Source organism: Thamnophis elegans, chromosome 4 (genome assembly GCF_009769535.1).
Source record: "Thamnophis elegans isolate rThaEle1 chromosome 4, rThaEle1.pri, whole genome shotgun sequence".
NCBI classification, from domain to species: Eukaryota; Metazoa; Chordata; class Lepidosauria; order Squamata; family Colubridae; genus Thamnophis; species Thamnophis elegans.
This window is the reverse complement of record NC_045544.1, coordinates 65,109,142-65,132,740: the sequence shown is the minus strand read 5'-3', so window position 1 is coordinate 65,132,740 and position 23,599 is coordinate 65,109,142. Positions and strand designations below refer to the sequence as shown.

General features: G+C 39.5%; 2 protein-coding genes across 5 annotated transcripts in view; both read left to right on the top strand.

Moving 5' to 3' along the window:
• GNPAT (glyceronephosphate O-acyltransferase) overlaps positions 1 to 10,520 on the top strand; it is a 32,183-nt gene extending 21,663 nt beyond the window's left edge. For all 4 annotated transcript variants that reach the window (XM_032215242.1, XM_032215241.1, XM_032215244.1 and 1 more), the window contains exons 11-16: positions 941 to 1,020; positions 4,450 to 4,590; positions 5,838 to 5,937; positions 6,028 to 6,121; positions 7,850 to 7,911; positions 9,946 to 10,520. In XM_032215242.1, coding sequence (XP_032071133.1) covers positions 941 to 1,020; positions 4,450 to 4,590; positions 5,838 to 5,937; positions 6,028 to 6,121; positions 7,850 to 7,911; positions 9,946 to 9,989 — 521 coding nt within the window. In that variant the 3' untranslated portion in view covers positions 9,990 to 10,520. The remainder of the gene's footprint in view (positions 1 to 940; positions 1,021 to 4,449; positions 4,591 to 5,837; positions 5,938 to 6,027; positions 6,122 to 7,849; positions 7,912 to 9,945) is intronic.
• A 6,248-nt stretch (positions 10,521 to 16,768) lies between these two features.
• Positions 16,769 to 22,762, top strand: PDCD2 (programmed cell death 2). The gene is made up of 6 exons (XM_032215629.1): positions 16,769 to 17,239; positions 18,706 to 18,948; positions 20,564 to 20,692; positions 21,264 to 21,379; positions 22,117 to 22,233; positions 22,418 to 22,762. The coding sequence occupies exons 1-6, from the start codon at positions 16,945 to 16,947 to the stop codon at positions 22,574 to 22,576; spliced, it is 1,059 nt and encodes a 352-aa protein (XP_032071520.1). The 5' UTR covers positions 16,769 to 16,944; the 3' UTR covers positions 22,577 to 22,762.
• The last annotated feature ends 837 nt before the right edge of the window (positions 22,763 to 23,599 follow it).

Here is a 23,599-nt window from a genome sequence, read left to right as displayed (position 1 = left end):
TTCGGGCTGTTTCCAAGCCAAAAATGGCCTTGAAAAAGGGCCTGTATTTTGGCCATTTTGGGGGGCATTTCCGGACTGTTTTCAGGCGCTCCAGTGCACACGAAGGCCCCTACGGACTGGAAACCAGAAGAGCAACTGGCAACAGCACGTGTGCCCACATAGAAGGCTCTGCATGCCACTTCTGGCACACGTGCCATAAGTTCGCCATCACGGCTCTAGACCTTCTTTGGTGGTTAAAACCTCTGTAGCAGATGTGAGTTTTGCAGGAAGAGGGGGAAATAAATAAATCTGTTGGGGTATTAATTCCAATAGTAGGAGAATACAGTGAGACACAATCATCTTTTTTTTCTTTCGGCTTTTTTGTTGTCTTTATTCTGCATGTGAATAAATTGTATCAAATCAATTGTGTCCAGTAAACCATTTTAGCAAGCCTTAGCATCCATTAGGCACACACATTAATTTAGCATAAGTAAAATATGAAGCTTGGGTAAGTTTGAACCTTGTAGCATTGATAGGGTTTTATGGTCCACATGTACTCTTCCCATAATCTGACTAATTGGGGCTCTGGGCCGAAGTAGGTCTAAGCCTTGTAGATTCAATTGGAATAATTCCTGTGCAGCTGTAGCCATGATTCCAGGCTTGATTCATCAAAGCATAATTCTGCAACAACAGTTTGCTGAAGATAATAGAAAGCTAGAAATGTTATTTCCATTGTTTGCCATTGGAACAACCTTGTTTCTCTGGAATTCTGAAGCATTTCAGTGGCCTCGGAGTGCATTTCCAAATTAGGTCCACAATGTGCCCATTTTCATTTATCAAGCAATGGTTCCACTGTGTATTTTTGTTTATGTGTACATTAAATTGTATCTTTTACCTTTATCTTTTAATAGCAAAATTATTGGAAGAAAGGTCTTACTCATAAAAAAATTATGTTTTCCAGAGGAGGTCTATAACCAGTTTTCATTCTGGCGTGATGTTTTTTCTGAAGAATTTATCTTCTTTCCTGGAATATCCCTGAAGGTAAACTGTTAAGTCTTGAGTTCTTAATATTTGAAGGAATTTGTCATGACTTACTTGAGATAGTTAAGAGGGACAGACTAGGGATAGTTTCCTACACGGGGGGTGGGTGGGTGGGGGTGTTTTTTAAAAAACTTTTCAATATTCTTTTCTATGAAAACTCCCCATTTTGAGTATTTTGAGCTTGAAACAAAGCTGATCCAAACTTACAAACACTGAATTTCAAGCTCAAAGCATTTCCAGAGCTCTTAGTTTTTAGTTTCTCAGTTGAACAAGCAGTTCTACAGATGGAACACATTTCATGAAATTTCAGACTCAAAACAGTCTGAAGATAACATTTTGCAATTCTCAACCATTTAAAAGATTAGAAAATGGAAACAAAAAAGAGCCAAGAGGTCATCTGTTTTCAGGATCATTTTAAATGGGTGGAGTTAAATTCTTGTCCCCTAAGAGCTCTTTCCTGCATGCCCTCAACCAACTTTGTAAACTTCTAGTTTTTGTAATTTTCTTCTCTTCTCTTATAACAGTCTGTGCTCTTTTTCTTCATTTTTGTTGCAAATCTGGGGAGCTTCCACGGCCCCCATTCATTTCCTCATCCTAGGGGTGTTACCTCCTCTGCCCACTGCTTGGATTTGAGGCCTTGCCACATTTAATTCATATCCATTTTGACCCAGAGGAAAACCATAATGAATAAGCTGGCAGATAAGTACCTGCACAGCTACTTAATCTAGTTTGGTTGCTTTTTTTGTTTTTTGTTTTCTTAAGGAGAGGTTACTTCAGCCCATGTTTTCTCCCAAGTGTGGTTACTGGGCCATAAAGGCCCTTCACTTTACACTTGCATAAGCCAATTCACAACTGTTTGCTATTGTGGTGTAATTCTGTTACTCTGCCTCTTCAGGTTGAAAAGGCACCTCATCTTATCTCAATATAATATTTCAAGAATCCTCAAAGCAGCACAGAGTGCTGAGTTCCAAAATGCTCAAATTCATTTCAAGTTCCATGCACCCTTTGTTTCTAATTTTGATACGGAAAACTCTTGATAAACTCCTTTTTTTCTGCACTGGAAAAACTGTGCTTCTTTGAAAGAGCACTTGGGAGCAAAACTGCCAATGGAAGACCCAGAATTCTAGAAATGGGGGGGGGGGGGGTTGTGTGTGAAAGAACAATTGATCAGATAATGACCATGATTCCAGAGCATTCCTTGATTACAGTGCAGATTTTCAGCTATATGATTTTTCTACAAGTTTTAGAAAAACAAACATGCAAAATAGGATGATTAAACTTCCAGGAGGTTTAGTTTCTTCTGTAGCTCCCTCCTGTCCCCCCCCAAAAAGTAGAAAAAGGCTACCAACTAAACCCTTTCTGCCCTGAGGGGGCTGCAAAAGTCACATGTAAAAAGCTTGACCACCTGTGTTTTAAATTGTATTGGGCACAGAAAGTGTATCAGTGAAAATGTGGAGGAAATGAAAAATTAATCTACTACTAACATCCAAACCCAAATTGTGAATATTCTTAATTGCAGCTGGTTAAAGGAAACTATTTTCATTGGTTATATTTTGGATTAAAATGGACTTGTTTCAGATAAGCAATAGTTTGCTGAACTGATCATCTGTAATCATTCAAAGCTGCAGGGAAGGCCCTCAGTAACTATCTTGAAATTGTATTGGAAAGGATATAAGTTCCTGCCTTTCTGGAGCTGATTTCCACCCCACAATCAGGTTGTTCCAATTAGGTCAGATGCATTCTGGGTTATAATTCTTCAATCAGTATTAACTGGGAAAGAAGAATGTTGTAGAGCAATAGCTACAATTGAACATTACAGTATAAATAAGTGGCTATAAAACCGTTGCAGCTACCACTGCAGCTAGAAAATAAATACTTGGAGGATTCTTAGAGATGTGCGTTATTACATCTGCACTACAACTTTTAACAGTCCAACTTAGCTAGTGGTGAGGTCTGCTAGAAGATGTAGTTTGATATCTGAACTTGCAACTGGTTATTTACCAGCAAGTTTTCTGAACCAGACCTTGCTCATAGTTACAGAAAGTCTATCTTCAGTTAGCAGGCACGTAGGCATTCTCTCCCTTTCCCTTTCCCTTTCTCTTTTTGTCCTTCCCCTCTCAAGGGAATGGATGATGTAGGTGCCATTGAGGCCAGGAATGTCATGGTCTTATCTGTCTGCAAACTATTCTTTTTTGTTTTTGTTGTCAGCCCACTTTGTAAAGTAGTTCATATTCATTCTGATTGGAAGGTTTCGTCTTTGTATTGAATCTCTGCATTGTTAGATTAGATTAGATTTAGACACTAACAGATTAGAGTCCTCTCTGTTTCAATATATTGCTATTTTTATGATTTGATGTTCCTGCCATTTTATTAGAACATGTATTGTTCTTTAATACACTTTATCGAGGTTGCTGAGAATCATTTGGGATTGGAGTAGTTTTATAAGCCAGGTAAAATAAAGAAACAAACAGATATAAATTCTTCATGTCATGTGAAATGCACATTACATTGCTAAGTTTTGGGGATTATTTTGTAATACTGTATTCAATTCCCTCATAAAAATATATCAAATCATGCCCACAATGGCTTGGTTAGTTTTTAAGGTGCTGTTAGAATGTAGGTGTGTGTGTGTGTATACATATACATGGTGTAACAATTATTCAAAAAGTGTGTGTAATCTGAGTATAGAAATGGGGTTGTGTGGCAAACTGGAAGTATCTATGTAACTTGCATTTCCATTTCCTGTTTAGAAATTGTTCAATACCCTAGCAGAGATGAGGCAGAATTTTTTTTAAAAAACCAAAAATCTTCTGGCAAAAGGACTGTACTAGTCTGGGGGCATATCAGGTCTAATGTTTGTTATCTTGAAAAGCAGGTTTTCATTTAGAGACCTATAATTGGATTCTATTTCCACCTTATCATCTTGCCTCATATGTACAGCTTGGCTTTGTTTATGATAGGTTAGAGCAGTGTTTTCTCAAGTTTGACATCTTTAAAAATGCATGGACTTCAACTCCCAGAATTCCCCAAACACTATGCTGCTGAGGGATTTTGGAAGTTGAATTCCACAAGTTTTAAAAGGTGCCAAGTTTGGAGACCCCTGGTTTAGAGTATATGAGGTAGCTGGGCTCCCATAATAGTAAATGCTGCTAGTGATTTTCAGGATTAGATTCCTGATTTCCCACCCTCCCTCCAGTTACTTTAAGTAATGTTTGTTTGTTTGTTTGTTTGTTTTGTTTGTCCATCCGTCCATCCATCTTGCTGTCACATGACTCTGGACTTTAATAAAAAACATGGAGGTGTTAACATGATCTGTTGATTTATTTTTTATACTCTCTTCATATTGGTTGACATTAGAACAAATTATAGATGTTACATTTGAGTTTACAGCCACTAAAAAAAAATAACAGAGATTTATTTAATCTCTAGGATTTTGAAGAAGGTTGTTTCTTGCTTACAAAATGTGGAGCCATTCAAGACACATCACAGCAAATCTTTATCACAGACAAAGGAAATACAGTAATTACTTTCTTGAGTGAGATGTTTAAACCATTTGTGGAAGGTTATCAGGTATGTGTTTTTCAACATTCTTTTCACTAGTTGTCATCTTTGTTGTTGGGAGTGATAATAAATATTATATGTCAGTGCTGAGCTTCTGTCTTTAACTCTTGTTGTAAATATATTGTCTCCTAATTCCAGTAGTTTTTGTACCTGTAATACATATATGCTTTCTGAGCATAAAAATGAAGAATCTCAAAGTCCCATCTTGAAAACAAGGTTGCAGAGTTTTACGGATAAGCAAGAAACGAACAAAAGAATGTGAAAATATTATACCTAGCATTGGGTTAAACATCTGGCAAGTAAAGAGGTCTTTGCCCAGCAATTACAGTTCATCAAGTTAGGAAAGAATATGAATTTCCCTGGGGAAGAGTTGAGGGCAATGCCATGAAAAAGGCCTTTTATTTCCTTTCCTTCTATCTAATTTATGATGGCCAAGGCACCTGAAGAAGGGCCCCCAAGTGATGACCTTGATTTACAATATGTTCAAATGAGAGCAGGAAGTTTTGTTACTTTTCAGATGGCTGAGTCTTTAATTCTCACAATTTTATGCTGTGCTGTCTAGGTTTGGAGCTCAACACCCAATACTACCAGGGAGCCACCATGTGACCTATTTGAAACTGTTTAGGGCTTTAAAGGTTAAATTTTAAGTTGATTCATTGAATGATAACTTTTTCCCTCCATTACACCATTTTTTCTAATTTAAACAAGGCAACTTTAGTATTAACAGTGTGCTCTAATTGATTAGCACAGATATGTTCAAAGGAAAATGAAACATGCACACCCTATTATATAAGATTGCATCACCTCACTAAGCTGATATTTTATATGTAATTGAGCATTATTATATTATAGGATTACAGTGTGCCCATGATGCAGTGAAATGAATATTGTTTGGAGGGCTGAAATTGTCTTATCAAGCCTCTTCCTATTCGCTTTCTGGCTTTTTTAATTTATCCTTATATCACTTATGACACAGTTTACAAGGTGCTTTGTAACGTAAAATTTACAGAAACAGATTGAGGTATGAGAAAATTTCCATTCAAAAAAGAAGAAAGAAAAATATATTTTTATTGGGATTTTTTTTAAAATACCTCTTAACCACCAACTTCAACTCTTTCAAATACATGGAAGTTTTTTTTCAGCTCAAATGTTTTCAGTTTCATTGCATGCCTACCTTCCCGTAAAAAGAACAGTGGCTATTTTGTGATGAGCTTAGTAACACCAATGTAACATCAGTTTAAATGTGTTTTTCTTAGATAATCTGCAAATACCTTTTTAATGAAACAAATGAAGCCTTTACTGAGAAGCACTTTGTATTTGGAGTCCGAAGCCTTGCTTCCCAGCTTCTGGAGACAGGTGTGGGATTTGGACATTACAATGCTATACTGATGTTAGCTCTTAAATAGAAGGACAGCATTTTTCATTGTCCCCATTCCTCCTGTTTAGGGAGCACTCAGTGTTATGAGGTCCTGTCTTCGGATATGCAGAAAAATGGTTTGGCTGCTTTTGTGCGACTAGGCATGGTGACCAGAATGAAAACGTGAGTATATATCTAGAACTCTAGTATGGTCCTTGCCCAAGTTCCCTAGAGCTGTAGCTAAAATCATGAGCATTTTTTTTTTGCCCATGAAGGGATCTTTCCTTGTCTTGTTCTCATTTTCCACCCAGTTTTGGAGACATTATATTTGACAGTACCATATACTGACCACAAAGAAGATTAACTAGCAAGTTTGTATATGTTTTTTTCTAAAGATTTATATTAATTTGATCCCTTTGAGAGCCAGAGTGTGTAATGTACAATCAAGTACCCATGAAAATGATTATTCAAATTTTAATAAAAAAAATATAAAATTTCCAATAAACCATTAAAAGATTGTGTGAATTAGGTTTTACGCCCCATCTTAAACTGCAGTAAGGAGGGGCTTACTTCTTCTGGCCAATTGTCCCATAGCCTGGTTTGTATAATGGGGAAAAAAAGACAACCATTTTTGGCACTAAAGGCAAAACCATGGCAACATCCATAAGAATATGCCTTCTTAGGACTTGGGTATGTAGGAGTAAGCATGGTGTAGAAGCTGGTGTTCTTGTACCTATAAGTATGGTTACACATCTAATAGATTGGATTGAAACTGAAATATTTAAGAGAACTGCTGGAAAGTTCCTGCAAACTCTACCACTACTGTTGCTACCACAATCTGGAATACCAGATGTAGTAGAGCATCTGGGAATTCCATATCAGGAAAAGTGACAACTCTCTTCAGTGGTCCTAATTTGAAAGCCAGAGCAAACACTCCAATATGTATTGTATGACTCACGGTATGAGATCAGATGTCCATTATTTGACAGATATATAATGATGACATGAAGGACAAAATTCAGACTTGCTGTATTTATTCCCCATAGAGTTTGGAGCAATATTGCCTTGGCAGGCAATATCAAAATGACCTGAACAACGATTAGGGTATTCCAAACCCTTAAATCAGATAGCAAATGTTGCCTATGGTGAATTAATTGCTTAATACCTTCTACAGGCTGAGCTTTATTTACAAAGTATTGCGGCCAAAGGCATACCTGAAGCAAGTATTGTAGAAAAGTTATATTAATCTATGGTGACACAAAACATCTTATTTCATTTTTAAGACTAACAATTGTTATTATATGGCATTAGCATATGCCTTATAATAAAATCTGCTGCTCTTCAAAGTTTCTAGTGTATGATGTTTATAAGTTGTAAGCTACCCAGAACCACTTCATATGGAAAACAGGAGTCATAAACATGTAATAAAAAATAAAATTGAATAGAGAAATAAAATACATTGATCTAATTATTTTGCATAGTTAAACTAATGACAACATCAATACTTGACCTGAACCATACCAACAAGTGTGGCACGGATTCTGATGATATCATAAAATAGTTTAGAAGATAAATGTTTTTTATGTGCTATTTGTTTTTTTAGATAATAAATTAACAACTATCCCCCAGATTAAAATGAACAGTTACAGTTGTTACTTTTCTTTTAAAAAGACAATAAAGGTGTAAGTTTGAAACAGTAAGAAGCACTGCCAGCTCTATCAATGTGCTAAATGATGTACTTCAGCATTTAATGTCTGGAAATTTTTGCACTGTTGGCATGATTAATAAGTTTAATGTTGTTACATGCTCAGAATAGAGAATTCATAGTCCCTTTCCCCCCCCCAATAAAGATTGGATATTACAGAACCTCATTCAAATTGTTTCTCTTTCCCTTCTCACTTCTACCCCCAGGATCGATGGATTCACTTTCAGAGTAAATAAAGAATCCCTGGCTAAGACTGCAGGAATGTTTGGTAAGTGTGTATCTGAATAAATTATAAATCTTCCTGCCTTTCATTGCATCACTCTGTTTATATAGATTGTTCATTTAATTCCATGCAAATAAAACCAGTTTTAACTGAATTGTTATCATGTCATTCCCATAAATTAGGGTGGAACACCTTGTTGGCAATTGCCAATGTCCAACATTCTTACTTGTGTATAGCCACAGACCTATTCACCTATTCAATAACTATTCACGTTATTACATTAGTTTGTCCTTCCAGGTTTTTTATTTCCTGTCAATTAGATGATGGGTGGAATTTTATCAAAACAAAACCTCCTTTGTATTCTGCATGTGTTCCTATAATTAGGGATGATCTTATGTTAAGACCTGATAAGTGCTGCATAACTGATATATAGGAACCTGGAAACGGGAACTATGACCTAAGATAATATTGTTGATATATTATTATGTCTAATTTTTTAAAATTGTTTTGCTGTTGATGAAAAAAACACACTAGAAGTTAGAAATGTTAATATGATTTGAAAATGGATGCAGCAGGAGATACTGAATTATAGAGACGTTGGGGTGGAGAAATTTCATCAAATGGCTTATTTGCTCTATTTGTGCTGGAGTTTTTAAATGTAATAAACCTACTACTACCATTTGTCGAGTTCATGGCAGAAAGCAGGGAAAAATATTTCTTTAATGGGTTCCTATGGTAGCCTGGCATGCCAGATTGAATGTGGCAGAAGGCAATTGGGTATTGTAAGGAGATGTATTATCCATATTGACAAAGCTGTTTCTTGTAGTACTTTTTCGTATAGCAACTTACCATTCCTAAGGAACGTAGGAACTTGTAAAATATCCTTAAATTACAAGGAATGATTTATCCTTTTGGAATGATTTTAGGGAGAAAAATATTTTTAAAACTAATAAAGCAAGCTTTATAAAACAAATTAATAGTCAAAAGCAATGTGTTGACTCAGATTTCTCTGCCTACATTTTTATCTGCTTGAGCTAAGACATGAATTTCATATACTGTATGTACATCTTTAGCTGCTTGATTGCTTTGATTCTAATAAATAGACAAGATAATGAGGAACTGGGGCTTCTGTTATAGAAATTTAAGAGCAGTCTAAAGTTAGCCTTTTTCTTAAGAGAGACAATTGTGTGGGCTAAACTTCCTCTCTGGCTACATTGACTACTTATAGCAATTCAAAATTTGTCTGGATAAATGATTCCATTTTTATATTATTTGGCTTCCATGACAAAACAAGTAAACAATTCATAGACTTGCTAATGGTAGTAATGGATAACAATACATGCTAATGACCTTAGCAGTGATCAAGAGTTTTAGAAATTCTGGAGGAACTTTAAGGTCTCTATGGCTTTAGAGGATTTACATTCTATGAATGTATTTTTTTTTTAATTGTAAGCTTTTATCTCAACTGGAAAAAATCAATTAAAATCTTGGAAATCTACTTCCTATTAGTGCGGGCAGAGTACTAAGTTAGATGAACTAACTTTTTGGTTCAGTAAAAGTTAGCTTTTTATTATACTCTATTCACACTGAATTAATATTTGATCCTATAGAATAAGGGAACTTATGTAAACCTCTTATGTTTTTAAAGCAGAAATCAGAAGGTATTATATTTTAGTATTTTTACATTTCTCAAAGTACAGTATTAATATAATCTGTTTTATTTGTTGCAATGAAATGGAATTGGAGCTCTATTGTGGTTTCAATGATGTTAATAATTCTACCATTATTAATAGAAATAATTCAAGACAACAGTAAAGAAAATACATTCTCCTAGACAAAAGTTTATTTGTTCATGATTATTTGTGACTCCCCATGATTTATCAGACTATAAAAAACAGTTACTTTTATGGATACTAAAATATCACCACTTCTGACAATTAGTTTCAGTTCATTAAATATTTCTCTCTCTCTCTCTCTCTGTTGCATACTTAACAATGTGCACTATTTGGAATGTTTCTTGAGATCTTTTCTTCTCTCTGTTCAAAACTGTTGGCACACTGTATTCCTTCTTTTTTTTAGAATCTAGGATACCTGTAAGGAACTCAATGACTGCAAGGCTTTAATTGAAGAAGGCTACAATGATTTGCCTTTATGTACACTGTTAACCTTGGAGCCTGGCTGGAAATGAGGCACACAGTGAGGAAGACTACAAAATACCTTTTCCATCTTGACATGTTTTGTTACACAGTGGTGGAGAAGAATTCCAGAAGTCAAACTGTTTACACCATCACTTGAGGAACTTTATCAGCATTAATGCTTAGGAGTCTTTGTACGTTCAAGTTCCCTGCAGTGAATATCACCTGACTCCTTCTTCCATCCAGATATTAATATTTGAATAGTAAGGTAATATCTGAAATGTTTGTCATGATAACAAGCTGATTGCTTTTCTATGGTTGTTTTGTGGTTGTGAAAAAAAAGTAAGCTAAGGTTATATAACGTTGAAAGCAATATTTAAAGAAAACGATGATTGCCATTGTATTTATGAAAGATTAATCTGTTTCATGGAAATTAATACCCACAAAATGTTAATGATGTAACTGATTTTTAAAAAAGTGGTATTTGCAACTCTTGGAATATTAAAAACTAACACAGAAGGCATGTGTGCTACTTGCTGTTCTCGGTTGTCGCACACAGTCTTAAATGTGCATGGCATTTTTCCCCCTTTCCTTGCTATTAGGAGCAAATATTCTATCAACTCCCCATTACAATGTCTCTAAAAAAATTCCTAAAATCTGATATTTGAAGAAGATGAGGTCATGCTTTCATTCAATGTCACCACACTCTATATCCATAGATCCAGAATTAGTGAAAGAATCCATGGCAGAACTACTATATAATACAACTGACATAACCAAAAATACACTAAGATTGAAATACCCAGAATCAGGGACCTCATCAGCTTTTGCTTTACCATCTACTGTATTTTTCGGAGTATAAGACAACTTAGTTTTTCGGGGGGGAAATTTCCGTCTACCAGGTATTCATTTTTATTCCCATAGCACCAGAAAAGTAAGCAAACATAATCTATATAAATAAAAATGTAAATGTCCACTTGTTCAAATCTTAAATCTCCGAAAGTTCTTCACCGATTGCTTTGAAATTTTGACACAACATTGCATTCGAATACGCACATGTTTTTATATACCTATATTATATACCGTATATACTCGAGTATAGGCCGACCCGAATATAAGCCGAGGCACCTAATTTTACCACAAAAAACTGGAAAAGTTATTGACTCGAGTATAAGCCTAGGGTGGGAAATGCAGCAGCTACCGGTAAATTTCAAAAATAAAAATAGATACCAATAATGTTTTTGAATATTTATTTCAAAGAAAAACAGTAAACTAGCGGTGTATTCAATGAAATACTTCACTCACCTCATGATGCTGATGTCCCGCTGTGATGATGATGTCCCGTGCAGCCGCGGGAGCGATGTCCCGCCTCCTATGACACACGGCACAGTGATTCCTATCATTGGATCACTGTACCAGAGGAGGTGGGACATCGCTATGTGGCTGCTTGCCATAACAAGGAGGAGGTGGGACATCGTTGCAGAGCGGCAGGAGGGGGAGGAAGGGGAATCGTAAGACAGCCCTGCATTACATTAGAACGTGAGGAGGGGGGATGGTGCGGTGCGCGCTGCGCGGCAAACTGACACAGAGGGAGGAGAAACTCACAGGGGCACTGGGCCATTCACGAGTGTCACCCAGCGGCATGGCCCCGCCCCTTTTTCTCCTCCATTTCGGGCAAATTTTTCACTGACTCGAGTATAAGCCGAGGCGGCTTTTTTCAGCCCAAAAAGTGGGCTGAAAAACTAGGCTTATACTCGAGTATATACAGTAGATGTCACACCTGTGATAGGTAAAAACATGCTTTTTTGAAAACCAGTGCCATCTGTTGGACGTAAAAGCAACACACGCTATACTAAATATTTCACGATTCCATTTCAATGTTTCCCATAGCATTGTTATATTGAATTTTCATAGATTTTGATTTATTTTCATTGATTTCGTGTGACATTGTGTTGGAATTGAGCTGTGTCGTTTACCATAGCGTTCATTTCGTGAGTATAGTATATTCGGAAGAGTTCGGCCTCTCTCCAGCTTCGTCCTGATGGTCCCTTTATATGTGTGGCTGGGCTCCGGCTGCACCCTTTCCCTTTTCCGCCCCTCCTCCGACGAGCTTCGGCCATTTCCACCAAGAGGAGCTATGGCCTTGCCAAGGTGGCTCCGATGGGGCAGCGGTGGCGGTGTCAGCCTGAGGCGCAGTGGGGCTGGGGCAGCCACTGGATGCCCCATGAGACGGCGGCTGCAGCGGCAACATCTCTGGATGGGGCCGCGGCAGGAGGGGGCTGCCTTGCGTCTGCATCTCCAGGGGCGGCTCCTTCCCCCTCCTCGGCCTGCTCCTCAGGGGACGCCAGATGCCTCCCCTCGCTGCTGCTGCTGCTGAGGGAAGCTGGGTTGGAGGCGGTGGCCACCTCCTCCCGTCCTCAGCCCGGCTGGGCTGGGCCTAGTGCAGGAGTAGCTTCAGCGGCGGAGGCGTGAGAGAGGAAGAAGATGGCACAGCCCGCGATGCTGCCTCGGTGGGCCAGCAGCAGCAGCGGTGCCAGCTTGGAGGACTTCCCGCCCGGCCTGCTGGCACAGCCCGACGCTGCCTCCTCCGGCCTCCTCCTCCACCTTGGTCTCCTCCTGCCCTCCCAGAGACCTCCGCCGCAGAGCCTGGCGCTGCTCTCACAGGGAGGAGGAGGTGTTGGGGGTTTGGCAGGCACCCAGTTGAAGAAGAAGAGCAGCTTCCAGATAGCAATAGCAGTTAGACTTATATACCGCTTCATAGGGCTTTCAGCCCTCTCTAAGTGGTTACAGAGTCAGCATATTGCCCCCACAGTCTGGGTCCTCATTTTACCCACCTCGGAAGGATGGAAGGCTGAGTCAACCCTGAGCCGGTGAGATTTGAACCGCAGAAGTGCAGCTAACAGTCAGCTGAAGTGGCTGCAGTATAATGCACTCTAACCACTGCGACACCTCGGCTCTTACGTGACCCCAGCACTGATCTTGGCCAGCCTCAGATCCAAGAACAGCATTGCTGAAGACACGGAGAGCTACGATGACCTGGACGAGTCGCACACCGAGGACTTCTCCTCCTCCGAGATCCTGGACATCTCGCTCTCCCAGGCCACCGACTTCAGGGAGCCCGAGCGCAGCTCCTCCGAGGAGACGTTCAACAACTTCCACGAGGCCGACAGTCCCGGCGCCGTCTCCCCCAACCAGCCTCGCACCGCCCAGCAGCCCCGAGGCCTGACCAATGGCAGCGCCCAATCACCGCCCCACTACGCCCACAGGGGTCATCCCCAGCCTCCCTCTCATGCTGGGGTCCCCCCGCCCATGTCCGGAGCGGCCCCATCCAGCCCGTCGTTCCGGAGGCTGCCTGTTCGCAGGGAGCTTGGAGGGTGCCATGCCGGGGCCTATGGGAGCGTCCTCTATGGCAGCTTGCAGGGGCCACCGTGGCTCACTTCCAGGCGGGGGCCGCCTCTGCCAGGGAGCCGTGGCCGGTGCAGCGAGTGGCAGGGCCTGCCAGGTGGGCAAGACCCTCACGAACCTTGCCGCTGCTGGCAACAGCATGACCCTGCACGGAGGGAACCACCCTGGGAATGTTTCTTTCTTCGCATGCCTTTGGTAAATGTGCCCGGTCCAACGTCTTTCCAGCAAATGGAAATTGTTTCTCACATGGACAATTATATGTTGCGTGTTCTAGAGTCCACAAACCAGACAATCTCTATATCTGCAGAGACAATGGACCACCAAAAAGTATTGTATACCCTAAAGCACTGTGAAATTAAACATACTAGAAACTTGCGCTTTCTTTTTTCTTTCTTTTCCAATTAACCAGACTGGGCCACAGCAACACGTAGCTGGGTACAGCTAGTAGTATAATAAAATGATACTTTTTGCCATTCTTTTCTTTCCCCAGCAGCTGGGAAGGGGAGGGATCTCAACTAGATCTGGGCATTCAGCCAAAAGCATTCAAACACTTGAAATGTAACAAACATGAATCAACAAACCAGCCCAGTGCTTGCCTGAAGGAAACCATTGAGAAAACTCAGATAGCCATCGGAAAAATCCCTGCCTTGCCCTTAAAGGGATTATTCCCAAAAGAATAGAAATCACATAGCCAAAGGAACTATCTGTCTTGCCCTTGAGAGGATTATCTCCCAAAACTAGAAACTGGACAAAAGAAGTACCTCTTAAGGCAATTTTTTTTTCCAGTCCTAATGCCTGAAAGGGAGCTTCACTTGTTAGCACCTCATTACGGCTGAAAAAAGCTTCCAAAAAGCTACATTAGGAGTATAAGATGCACCCAAATTTCCACCCTCTTTTAGGGGGGAAAAAGGTGTGTCTTATACTCCAAAAAATATGGTACCTTCAACTTGACAAATAACTATACCAACAAATCAGAAGAAATACCCGTAGCATCATCATTCTCTGGACTTATAGCAGAAACCATAGTCCAACACCTAGAAACTATAGCCAATTATAGAATTATAGGTTCCACATATAACCCAAAGTATGGATCTGGTATGTGATGACACCTTTGTCGTAAAAAAAGGAACAACTAGAGAAGACACATGAAGCTATCAGCAACATCTTCAAAGGACTAAAATTTATAAAGGAAGAAGAAAACAATGCACTGCCATTCCTGAATATTATTATCAGCAATGATGGCAAATTAGAAACATGTCTATCATAAAACCAACCACACTAAGCAAGTGCTCCACTAGAAAATAACAATCCAACCTCCCACAAGTTTAGACAAGCATAAATACTCCAGCGACCCTGGACATCAAAAAAAAAAAAAAAAAAAAAAAAAAAGGAAACATCATCTATACCAACACCTTCAAACAAAATAGATACACATTTTATCAAAACATGCTTGACCACTTAGCCCACTACAGCACAACTAACACAAGCTGTGAAAAGCTTTGCCATACATTAAAAATGTCTCAGAAACAACCCACAGAGTATTACAACCACAGGACATCACCGTAGCACACACATCAACTAAAGCCCCTAAAATATCTTAAGTAAACCAAAAGATCTAATAGCTTCAGAAATAAAAACAGGGGTCATCTACAACATACAATATAAGAGCAATTACAGCCTTTATGTAAGATAAATTAGCAGAGCACATCTATGACCACCAAGTGGCAGAACACATGATGAAAACTCCTTAATTGCACAAGACATGGACAGACTTCACCATAGTTTCAATTCTAGACTAAATTAGGTCCCAAAATACCAAACTTCCTGGATGCCTGGCACTCATCAACAGGCACATAAAGATAAACAACATCTACATATCATTCAAAACAGAGAATCAAAGAGGGAAAAAAAAACCACAACACCACCTTAGCAGCAATTAACACCAAAACCAGATCACAATCAAGCAGTAAACAATACCCTAAGCAAGGAAATACCAACATACACAAAAATCAAACTAAACAGCTTAATCAAGGAACCACCAAAAACAATCCCATCAACACTGTCAGCGCAGGTCACATATATATAAACAGTGCAAACCTCAATCTCTTCTAGCACTGATGTTGCCCAGTTGGTAATGAAATCTCTGCAAGAAAACAAACAAGTTCAGAGATCACCAAAGACCCCCACACTATAAGTTTGAGTAAACAGAATATTAAATATTGTAAAAAGAAAAAAGTAGCACATTCCAGGTCCTTTATGAAAAAATACTGCAAATCCAAAAAGTTCTATGCTGTTTCAGTTCCCCAGTTATCACTCCATTCCTCATAAACAATTTAAAATCGACATAGAATTACAGTGAAGCTTTCATAGAATCAGGTTTGAAATACTGAAGACTGGACAGGGCACATCTGCAGGCATCAATACCTCGCTCTTCAACTGATAACAAATGTGATGTAAAAGTGGCCAGCCAGGCTCCTGCCTCTGAATTGCTGCTTATCTTGGAACAACTTTCTTTTAGCCTCACTTTATTTGAAAGACAAATAAACATTATTTTACTTTCTACGCAAAAGAAAAATAAATGGCCACCTGTACTATTCTTATTTCCCACACCTACAGAGGGCAACACCTACACTCAGGAATTTAAAACTATATACATATATTTTAAGGACTCTGGTAATTTTTTTTATGACTCAAGCAACTGTCTGATGAAGTGAACCGTAACTCATGAAAGCCTTTTACTATAGTAAAAAGTGCTTATCCCTGTTTTGGGGGGTGGAGGTACCTCTGACTAACACAGCTCTCCTATCTGAGCTCTCCTGTTGTTTTAAAAAGATGGGGATATAAATAGAACTGCAAAAAAGAAATCACACTGATTAAATCACACAGTCGGTGTAAGGATGATCCTAAAAACTGCGGGGTCTTTGGTGCCCTCTGAGCTTGGTTGTTTTCTTGCAGACTTTTCATTACCCAACTAGCTTCCCCATCATGATCCTAAAAACTGCCCCAAGACGCAGCAAGAATCCAGTCTGCATGAACGGAAGACAATTTGATCTCGCAGCGAAAAGACCGTCTTCCTTTCCCTCCAATATCTGCTACTCTACCCGAGTTGGAAGAGAGCATCAGAAAAGCAAAAGTCCCTGTATCGAACTGATTGCGCGATTCACAAGTCCGATCCATGGGACAAGCTTTGTCCTTCAGTTTTCATTCGGAAACCGCTCGGCAGAAAGCGGACCCTTTCTCTATACCAGGAATGAGCCACTATGGCCATTTTGACCCCGTGGACTTCAAGTCCCAGAATTCCTGAGCCAAGCCAAGATCAGGAATTCTGGGACTTGAAGTCCACAGGCCGTAAAATTGTCAGCGTTGCCCACACTTGCTGTGTGGTGAAGTGGGAACCGACTGCGAAGTGCACCGGGATAGAGAAGCCGCCGCCCCGCTAGAGGCGCTCGCTTCTCTCGTCGCAAAGTTGCCTGGCTGCTGACATTTTCCGCCGCTTCTGGAGGCGGCTGCCGCCGAGTGCTTAAAAAAAAGAAAGAAAATGTGCTCGCACCAAGTCGAGTTGGGCTTCGTGGAAGAAGCGGCACCTTGGCGGCTGCGCAGTGACCAGTTTCCTTGCAAAGTCGGGGGCAGGCCTGCTTGGCTGGGCGAGGCCGGCTTGCCGGGACCCTCCGAGCTTCGGTGCGGGGTATGCGGGCAGCCGTGCGCGTTCCTCTTGCAGCTCTACGCGCCGGTGCAAGAGCGTCTTGAGGCCTTCCACAGGAGCCTCTTCCTCTTCGGCTGCCGCCAGCCTTCTTGCTACCGCCCCGCCGGCCCAGCCCCGGGCAGTCTGAAAGGTGAGGGGGCGCTGCACGTGGGTGGATCATCCTTTGCAAGAGTCCCACCCGAGAAAGAGTCGGGGGCGCAACCCTCGGTTGCGACGACACAGCTCGAGCGTTCCACGCGCGTGCGTGCTTGCGTGTGTGTGTGTGTGTGTGTGTGTGTGTGTGTGTGTGTAGTCGAAGCATCTTCTGTTTGTTCATTTGGGAGTAGCTTAACATCCCCAGGGACTGTGCAGCGGGCTACCTCCTGAGAAGGAAACAGCTGCCCGTCTGAGGAAGTGGCTTGTAAATAGGTGGTAATAAAATAATGTTAGGTTTCAAGATGCAAAAAGACGGTTTTGGTTTTGGTAAGCCTGTTCTCAGAATACTGTACAGGATAACAGCGTTTGGATGGGACCTCAGAGGTCTTCTAGTCTAACTTGTATCTTCTGTCTTCTTCAATCTTGTAGTGCAAGTAGGAAACTACCGTTTCAGACAGATAGTGATTCAACAACCTCTTTGAAATCTCCATTGTTGGAGCACCCACAAGTTGGGGACTCACTTTCTTCTGCTTGGAGATTAATAGTGGACAATAGTGATTAATAGTGGACAATAGTGAATTGTCTGGAACAGGACACAGTTTGTGGTATTAAGATACCACATTATAACGTTATGTTATTTAAGCACCCATAAACCTGTTGCCTTGAAATAACTACACTGTACATAAGGTAAAGGTTCCCCTCGCACATATGTGCTAGTCGTTCCCAACTCTAGCGGGTGGTGCTCATCTCTGTTTCAAAGCCGAAGAGCCAGCGCTGTCCAAAGACATCTCTGGGGTCATGTGGCCAGCATGACTAAACACCAAAGGTGCATGGAACACTGTTACCTTCCCACCAAAGGTGATCCCTATTTTTCTACTTGCATTTTTAATTGCTTTCACACTGCTAGGTTGGCAGTTCATAAAGGAACATGATCACATGTTCTGTGAACTGCCCAAGCTTTCTTAAGCAGTGGAGCATACACAACCTGCTTTTTTTTATTATTTACCAAAAATTTTGGCCAGCCCCTCAAAGAATGCGGTTTTGCTCATTCAGTTGGCTCTCCCCAGGTTTTCACCATCCATTCTACAGATCTCGCCTTCTGCATGGCCTTGCCAAAAGGAAGTACTAAAGATGATTCTGGCTTTGACTAGAGGAAGATGGGAGACAGAAGTTTCAGGGCAACACAAAGCATTACGTAAAAATGTAGCAAGGAAGTGAATGAAATAAATATTATTTATTTCTATTAGTGTGGCAAAACATCTCATTTATATGCTGCCTATTATTCCATATTCTGGACAACATTTTTTATATAGAGCCTTCAAGAATTAAATAGAATACGCAAAGGTTAATTCCAGGACATCCTCATGTATTGTTTTGGCGTGGGAAGAGATTAAACTAGAATTACATAAAAGTAGTATGTCATGTGTATTTCTGTTAGATAATATTTTTTTCTCACTTAAGTTTTTAGGAATCAGCTTCCAAGAAAGAATGATACTTACTCTTATAATCCACCACCTGAAGAGCCACCTTTGGAAGAGTTACCTTCTGTGAATCTGCAGCTAAAATGCGGAGCTATGCTTTGCAGAGTTTGTGGTTGCTTGGGACCCAGCACATGTTCCAAATGTCATAAGGCTCATTATTGTAGCAAAGACCATCAGATCAAAGACTGGAAAGCAGGACATAAGGTATCATGTTTGCAGCCTGGTAGGTAGCTAGAGATACCCTTGAACAATAAGAGCGCACCAAAATAAAATAAATATAAGAATGTATGTTGGAACATATAGTCTTTTGATTTGTGTGCATTAGCACTCTAGTTATAAGAGAGTTTATTTTCTATGTTACTAGCACCAAAAAATTGGACGTGATTAATAATGTTTTATGGCAATGTCCTTTTAATGTTCTCTATTGGTATCTTTCTTAGAAGAAGCACCATGGTCTTTAAAAAAAAAGACTTCTAGTGGAAAAATAAGGAACACAGTTATCTACATGCCTAGTTAATGGCTTAGCTGTGGTTTTATAAATATTATTTTCTTTAACTTGTTTATTTTTTTAAAAAAAGCAAAAATGCTAGGGTTAGCATTGTCAACTCCAGTTGGCCCTGCCATGCTATAGGTCCTATTTGCTGCTGCCCAATTATGCCCTTTGTTCATTTGGGAGCTTTAGCCAAAATGGTAGTTTGTTTTGAAGCTTTTTGGAAGAATCCTCAATCTTTAAAACATAAATCTATTGTTCAATTAAATAGGCATACTATGGGGCTTTTTTAAGGGTTACTTGATTTGGCTCTCTGGACTTGGCTGACACATAATTCTAGGCCAGAAGTCATTATTTTTAAGATACAAGGGTCATATATACCACATCAAAGGCAAATAAACATTTGGCTTAGTACAATTCTGAATGTAAACCATATTTGCTGTCTAGTAATTTTGAGATTTGTTGCACAACCTCACAAAGACATATTTGTGTCAGGAAAAGTTGCCCTAATGTATGTGAAATAATGCAGTGGTCTCAAAGTTAAAGGATTTCCTACCACCACCACAGGCACCAAGAAACATGCTTAATTAAAACATCTGTTTCCTAATTCTAATCAGAGCAGAAATATTGAGTAGAGGAGAATGATCAGAGGTGGTATTGGATTGGTTCTCCTGAACTGCTAACGGAAATCGTGGGTGGCTGCACCCACTTGCCCCAGCTCTATGCCATCCCATTTAGGCCCTTTTTTCACCAAAGGCTCATCACGGAAGACTATGCACGTAGGTGGCGCATGCAAGTGAAGCACATGCGTGCTCACATTTCTGAACCGGTAAGTCAATACCACCCCTGAGGATGATATTGTTGAACTTGGTGTGGATTGACAATTCTTTACATGTCAGGGAGAAGGAAACCCAACTGGAATTAGCAGAACTCAGAGAGAACTGAAAAACAAACTATTTGGTGGAAAGGATTGTCATTTTTGGAGAACAGATTAGATGCCAGCAAGGAGAGCTTGAGAAACATGCTAGGATCAAATTATTTTCCCCTGTTCTCATTAACTTCCCTGCCATACAAGTGAGCCCATAAGTGAAAGCCCATAAAGTAGCTGAGAGAGGGAGTGGAATAGATTTGTGGGAAAAAATCCATTTTAATTTTCTTTATTTGTTTAAGGCTATATATGTACAGTTAAAATAAAGCCATAGTATATGGTCAATATCATTGTAAGTAGAGAATGGGGTTTTCTGGAAAAATTTTGCCTTTTCTCCACCTCTGACAAATGTATAATAAAATCTAGGAGAAAGTAAATGAAGACTTTCTTCATTTTCTTTATTGGCTTTTTGTTTTATAGAAGATGTAATTCCGGATCATAAATTTCTGTTCCCCGAGTATGAAATTGTAAGAGAACATGAGGAGTTGGATTCTGTTGCTGTCAATGACACAGAGCAGGAAGATTTAGAGAAAAATGATGACACAACAGGTAAATCTAGTGAGAAATATGAATGAGTCCATGTTTCAATACTGTAAATTTTTATTTTAAACTGAAGTATATCTTAAAGAATGTATAAATCTGTCTTTCAGATCAAATGATGAGTTTTTTAAAAAAAATTACTTAGAGTTTGCTTAAAAGTTAAGAGTTAGCCTCAGACATATAAGTATGTTGTGTCAGAACTGTATTGAAGTGTAATTGCTAAAAAACATCTGGTTCATTTTCCTCTCATTTTGACATTGAAAGTACATACCACGATAATAGAAGCTATAAGGTGGATTTAGCATTGGTTTTAAAAAGCACCACCAAATTCTTCTATCCCAGTTCAGATGAAAAGAGAAAACACTTGCAACATCAATTTTCAGTTTTGCTCTGCGCAATGCAGATCTCATTTTCTCTTCTTTTTTGCAGGCTTCTAAGATGGACACAATATTTTTCATTGTTTATGAGCTTTTTAAAAATCAAATTTCATGAATACTGACTCATCCCTGACAGACTCAGCCAAAAACATTTTTTACAATATTTCAGCGTTACAACTTAAATACTGTTATTTTTCCCCCAGATGAAGCTTCTGAATTATTAGAAGAGATGTCCTTAGAGATGATGGCAAAACATGAAACTCCAGAAGATAAAATTTTTCAAATATTCAAAGAAAGAATATCTTTGGAACCAGAACAGGTATTTTAAATGTATTGTTCATGTCCATTAATGCGATATACTGATATATTACTATGGAAATGGGATATGAATAATCCAGCCCAGAATTTTGTCACTTTGAATTAATTTCGTACTTTGTGCTACCAAAACGTTTAGATGGAGACTAGCAACAAATTAAATGAAATTTAAAAGAGTTGAATGTTGGAAATTGAGCCATTAGTACTGTTCTCCATGGAAATGCTAGTAAGACAAAGGCCACAACATACTAACATATTAACAAATGTGTGCATATTATGTCTCATCTTTCAACTATGCCTTAATCAAGAAAGGAAATGATGTGAATCATGCAATCTTGGACTGGTTGTCATTTCCATTTGCCAAATTGGGATTTGAAAACCCAAAAGCTTGAGCTTCAAAATATGGCTTATAGTTAATAGCAGATGTTCCATATTCATGATTGTTAAGCTTTGCACATAGAAGGATAGAATGCAAGATGGTGATGTACTTATTAACCCTTTACAGTGGCTTAGAAACTAGAACAGGTTTTGGGGGAAATTACCAAGATGATAATCACTTTAGTGGAAGCATGTTTCATACAATCCTGCAACTTAAGTAAATACATGATACATAGAAATCAGTATTTAATACAAGATACTTCTGTCAATTGAAAAAGAGAAGAATTTCTTAGTTCACATGATATATACTCCTACAAAATCTACATAATTCTATTTTCAATTCTGATTCTTCTTGAATTTCAGATTATCAGATACTGCAGAAATGGAGAAGGGCCCATCTGGATATCAGGGTTAAATATTCCTCAGGACACAGATATTCCCAACTGTCAGTGTGGTAGTAAAAGAGTATTTGAATTCCAGGTATGGATGTTTGGCAGGATTGCACATAAAAGGCCATAAAGCTTCTTTTTAACACAATTTCTTTGTTTATCTACTTTTCTCTTGGATATTTCAAAAAATTGATAATAGAATAATATGGTTATAGATTAAAGTGATTTGACCACTTAGTTTTAAAAGCTCACTTAAAGTATTTTGTCTGTTTAAGGTGATGCCACAGCTTCTAGCTCACTTAAATGTCGACAGTCTTGGAGAAAGCATTGACTGGGGGACACTGGCTATCTACACATGTACTGTGAATTGTGATCTAGGAAACCACTATGCTGAAGAGTTCATCTGGAAGCAGGACATTTCCAATTCTGTTTAATTTCTGCAAAGCTTAAGCAGCGAGATAGTTTTCTTCCATATCATAATTTTTTCTTACTTTTTATATTCAAGCTGATAACAATGATCACCATGAGACTAGAGAGGTGATTATTATAAGAGCCGAGGTGGTGCAGTGGTTAAATGCAGCACTGCAGGCTACTGCTAGATCAGCAGTTCAGCGGTTCAAATCTCACCGGCTCAGGGTTGACTCAGCCCTCCATCCTTCCGAGGTGGGTAAAATGAGGACCCAGATTGTTGGGGGCAATATGCTGACTCTCTGTAAACCGCTTAGAGAGGGCTGAAAGCACTATGAAGCGGTATATAAGTCTACTGCTACTGCTATTGCTATTTTACTAAAACTTTGAAGTGAAAAAAAAATCATAAGAGACATGATGTGGTGATACATTCATTATAATAAAGGCTCAGGTGAGAAATGAATTGTTGTTTCCACTGTTTATTTTCCTCTATTCATCCCTGAGACCATTCCCACTGCCACCCTTAGTGAAGGATCTTAAGGGCCTGTCAGAATTTGCTTTGGGTGAATTTGCTCCTGTCCCATAACCATTAACCATCAGTTGCATTGTGGGAGAGATCCTCGTCAACTTATTTTTCATTGTGCTCATTTTGGATGCCACCTTAGAATAATTTATATCCTGAAGTAGAACGTAAGTAATGGTAATAACCATGGCTTGGGACCAAGTTATCTGAGGGACCATCTCTGCTGGTCACATGTACCTGTACCATCAGAGCGGGGAGACAGGGAAAGTTGCGGTTCCCATTCTCGAGGGAAATACACCTGGTGGGACCCAGAAGAAGGGTCTTCTCTGTGGTTACTCCTTCTCTCTGGAACATCATTCCCCCAGAGATTAGAATGCTCCCCACTCTAATACTCTTCCGAAGTGCGCTGAAGACCTCATTCTGCCAGTGGGCCTGGGGAGTGGGATGGAGCCCATTAAATGGCTCGTGTGATTTACTGTCACGGGGGAGGGGGAGTGATTTTGTTACATTGTACTATATTAATTTA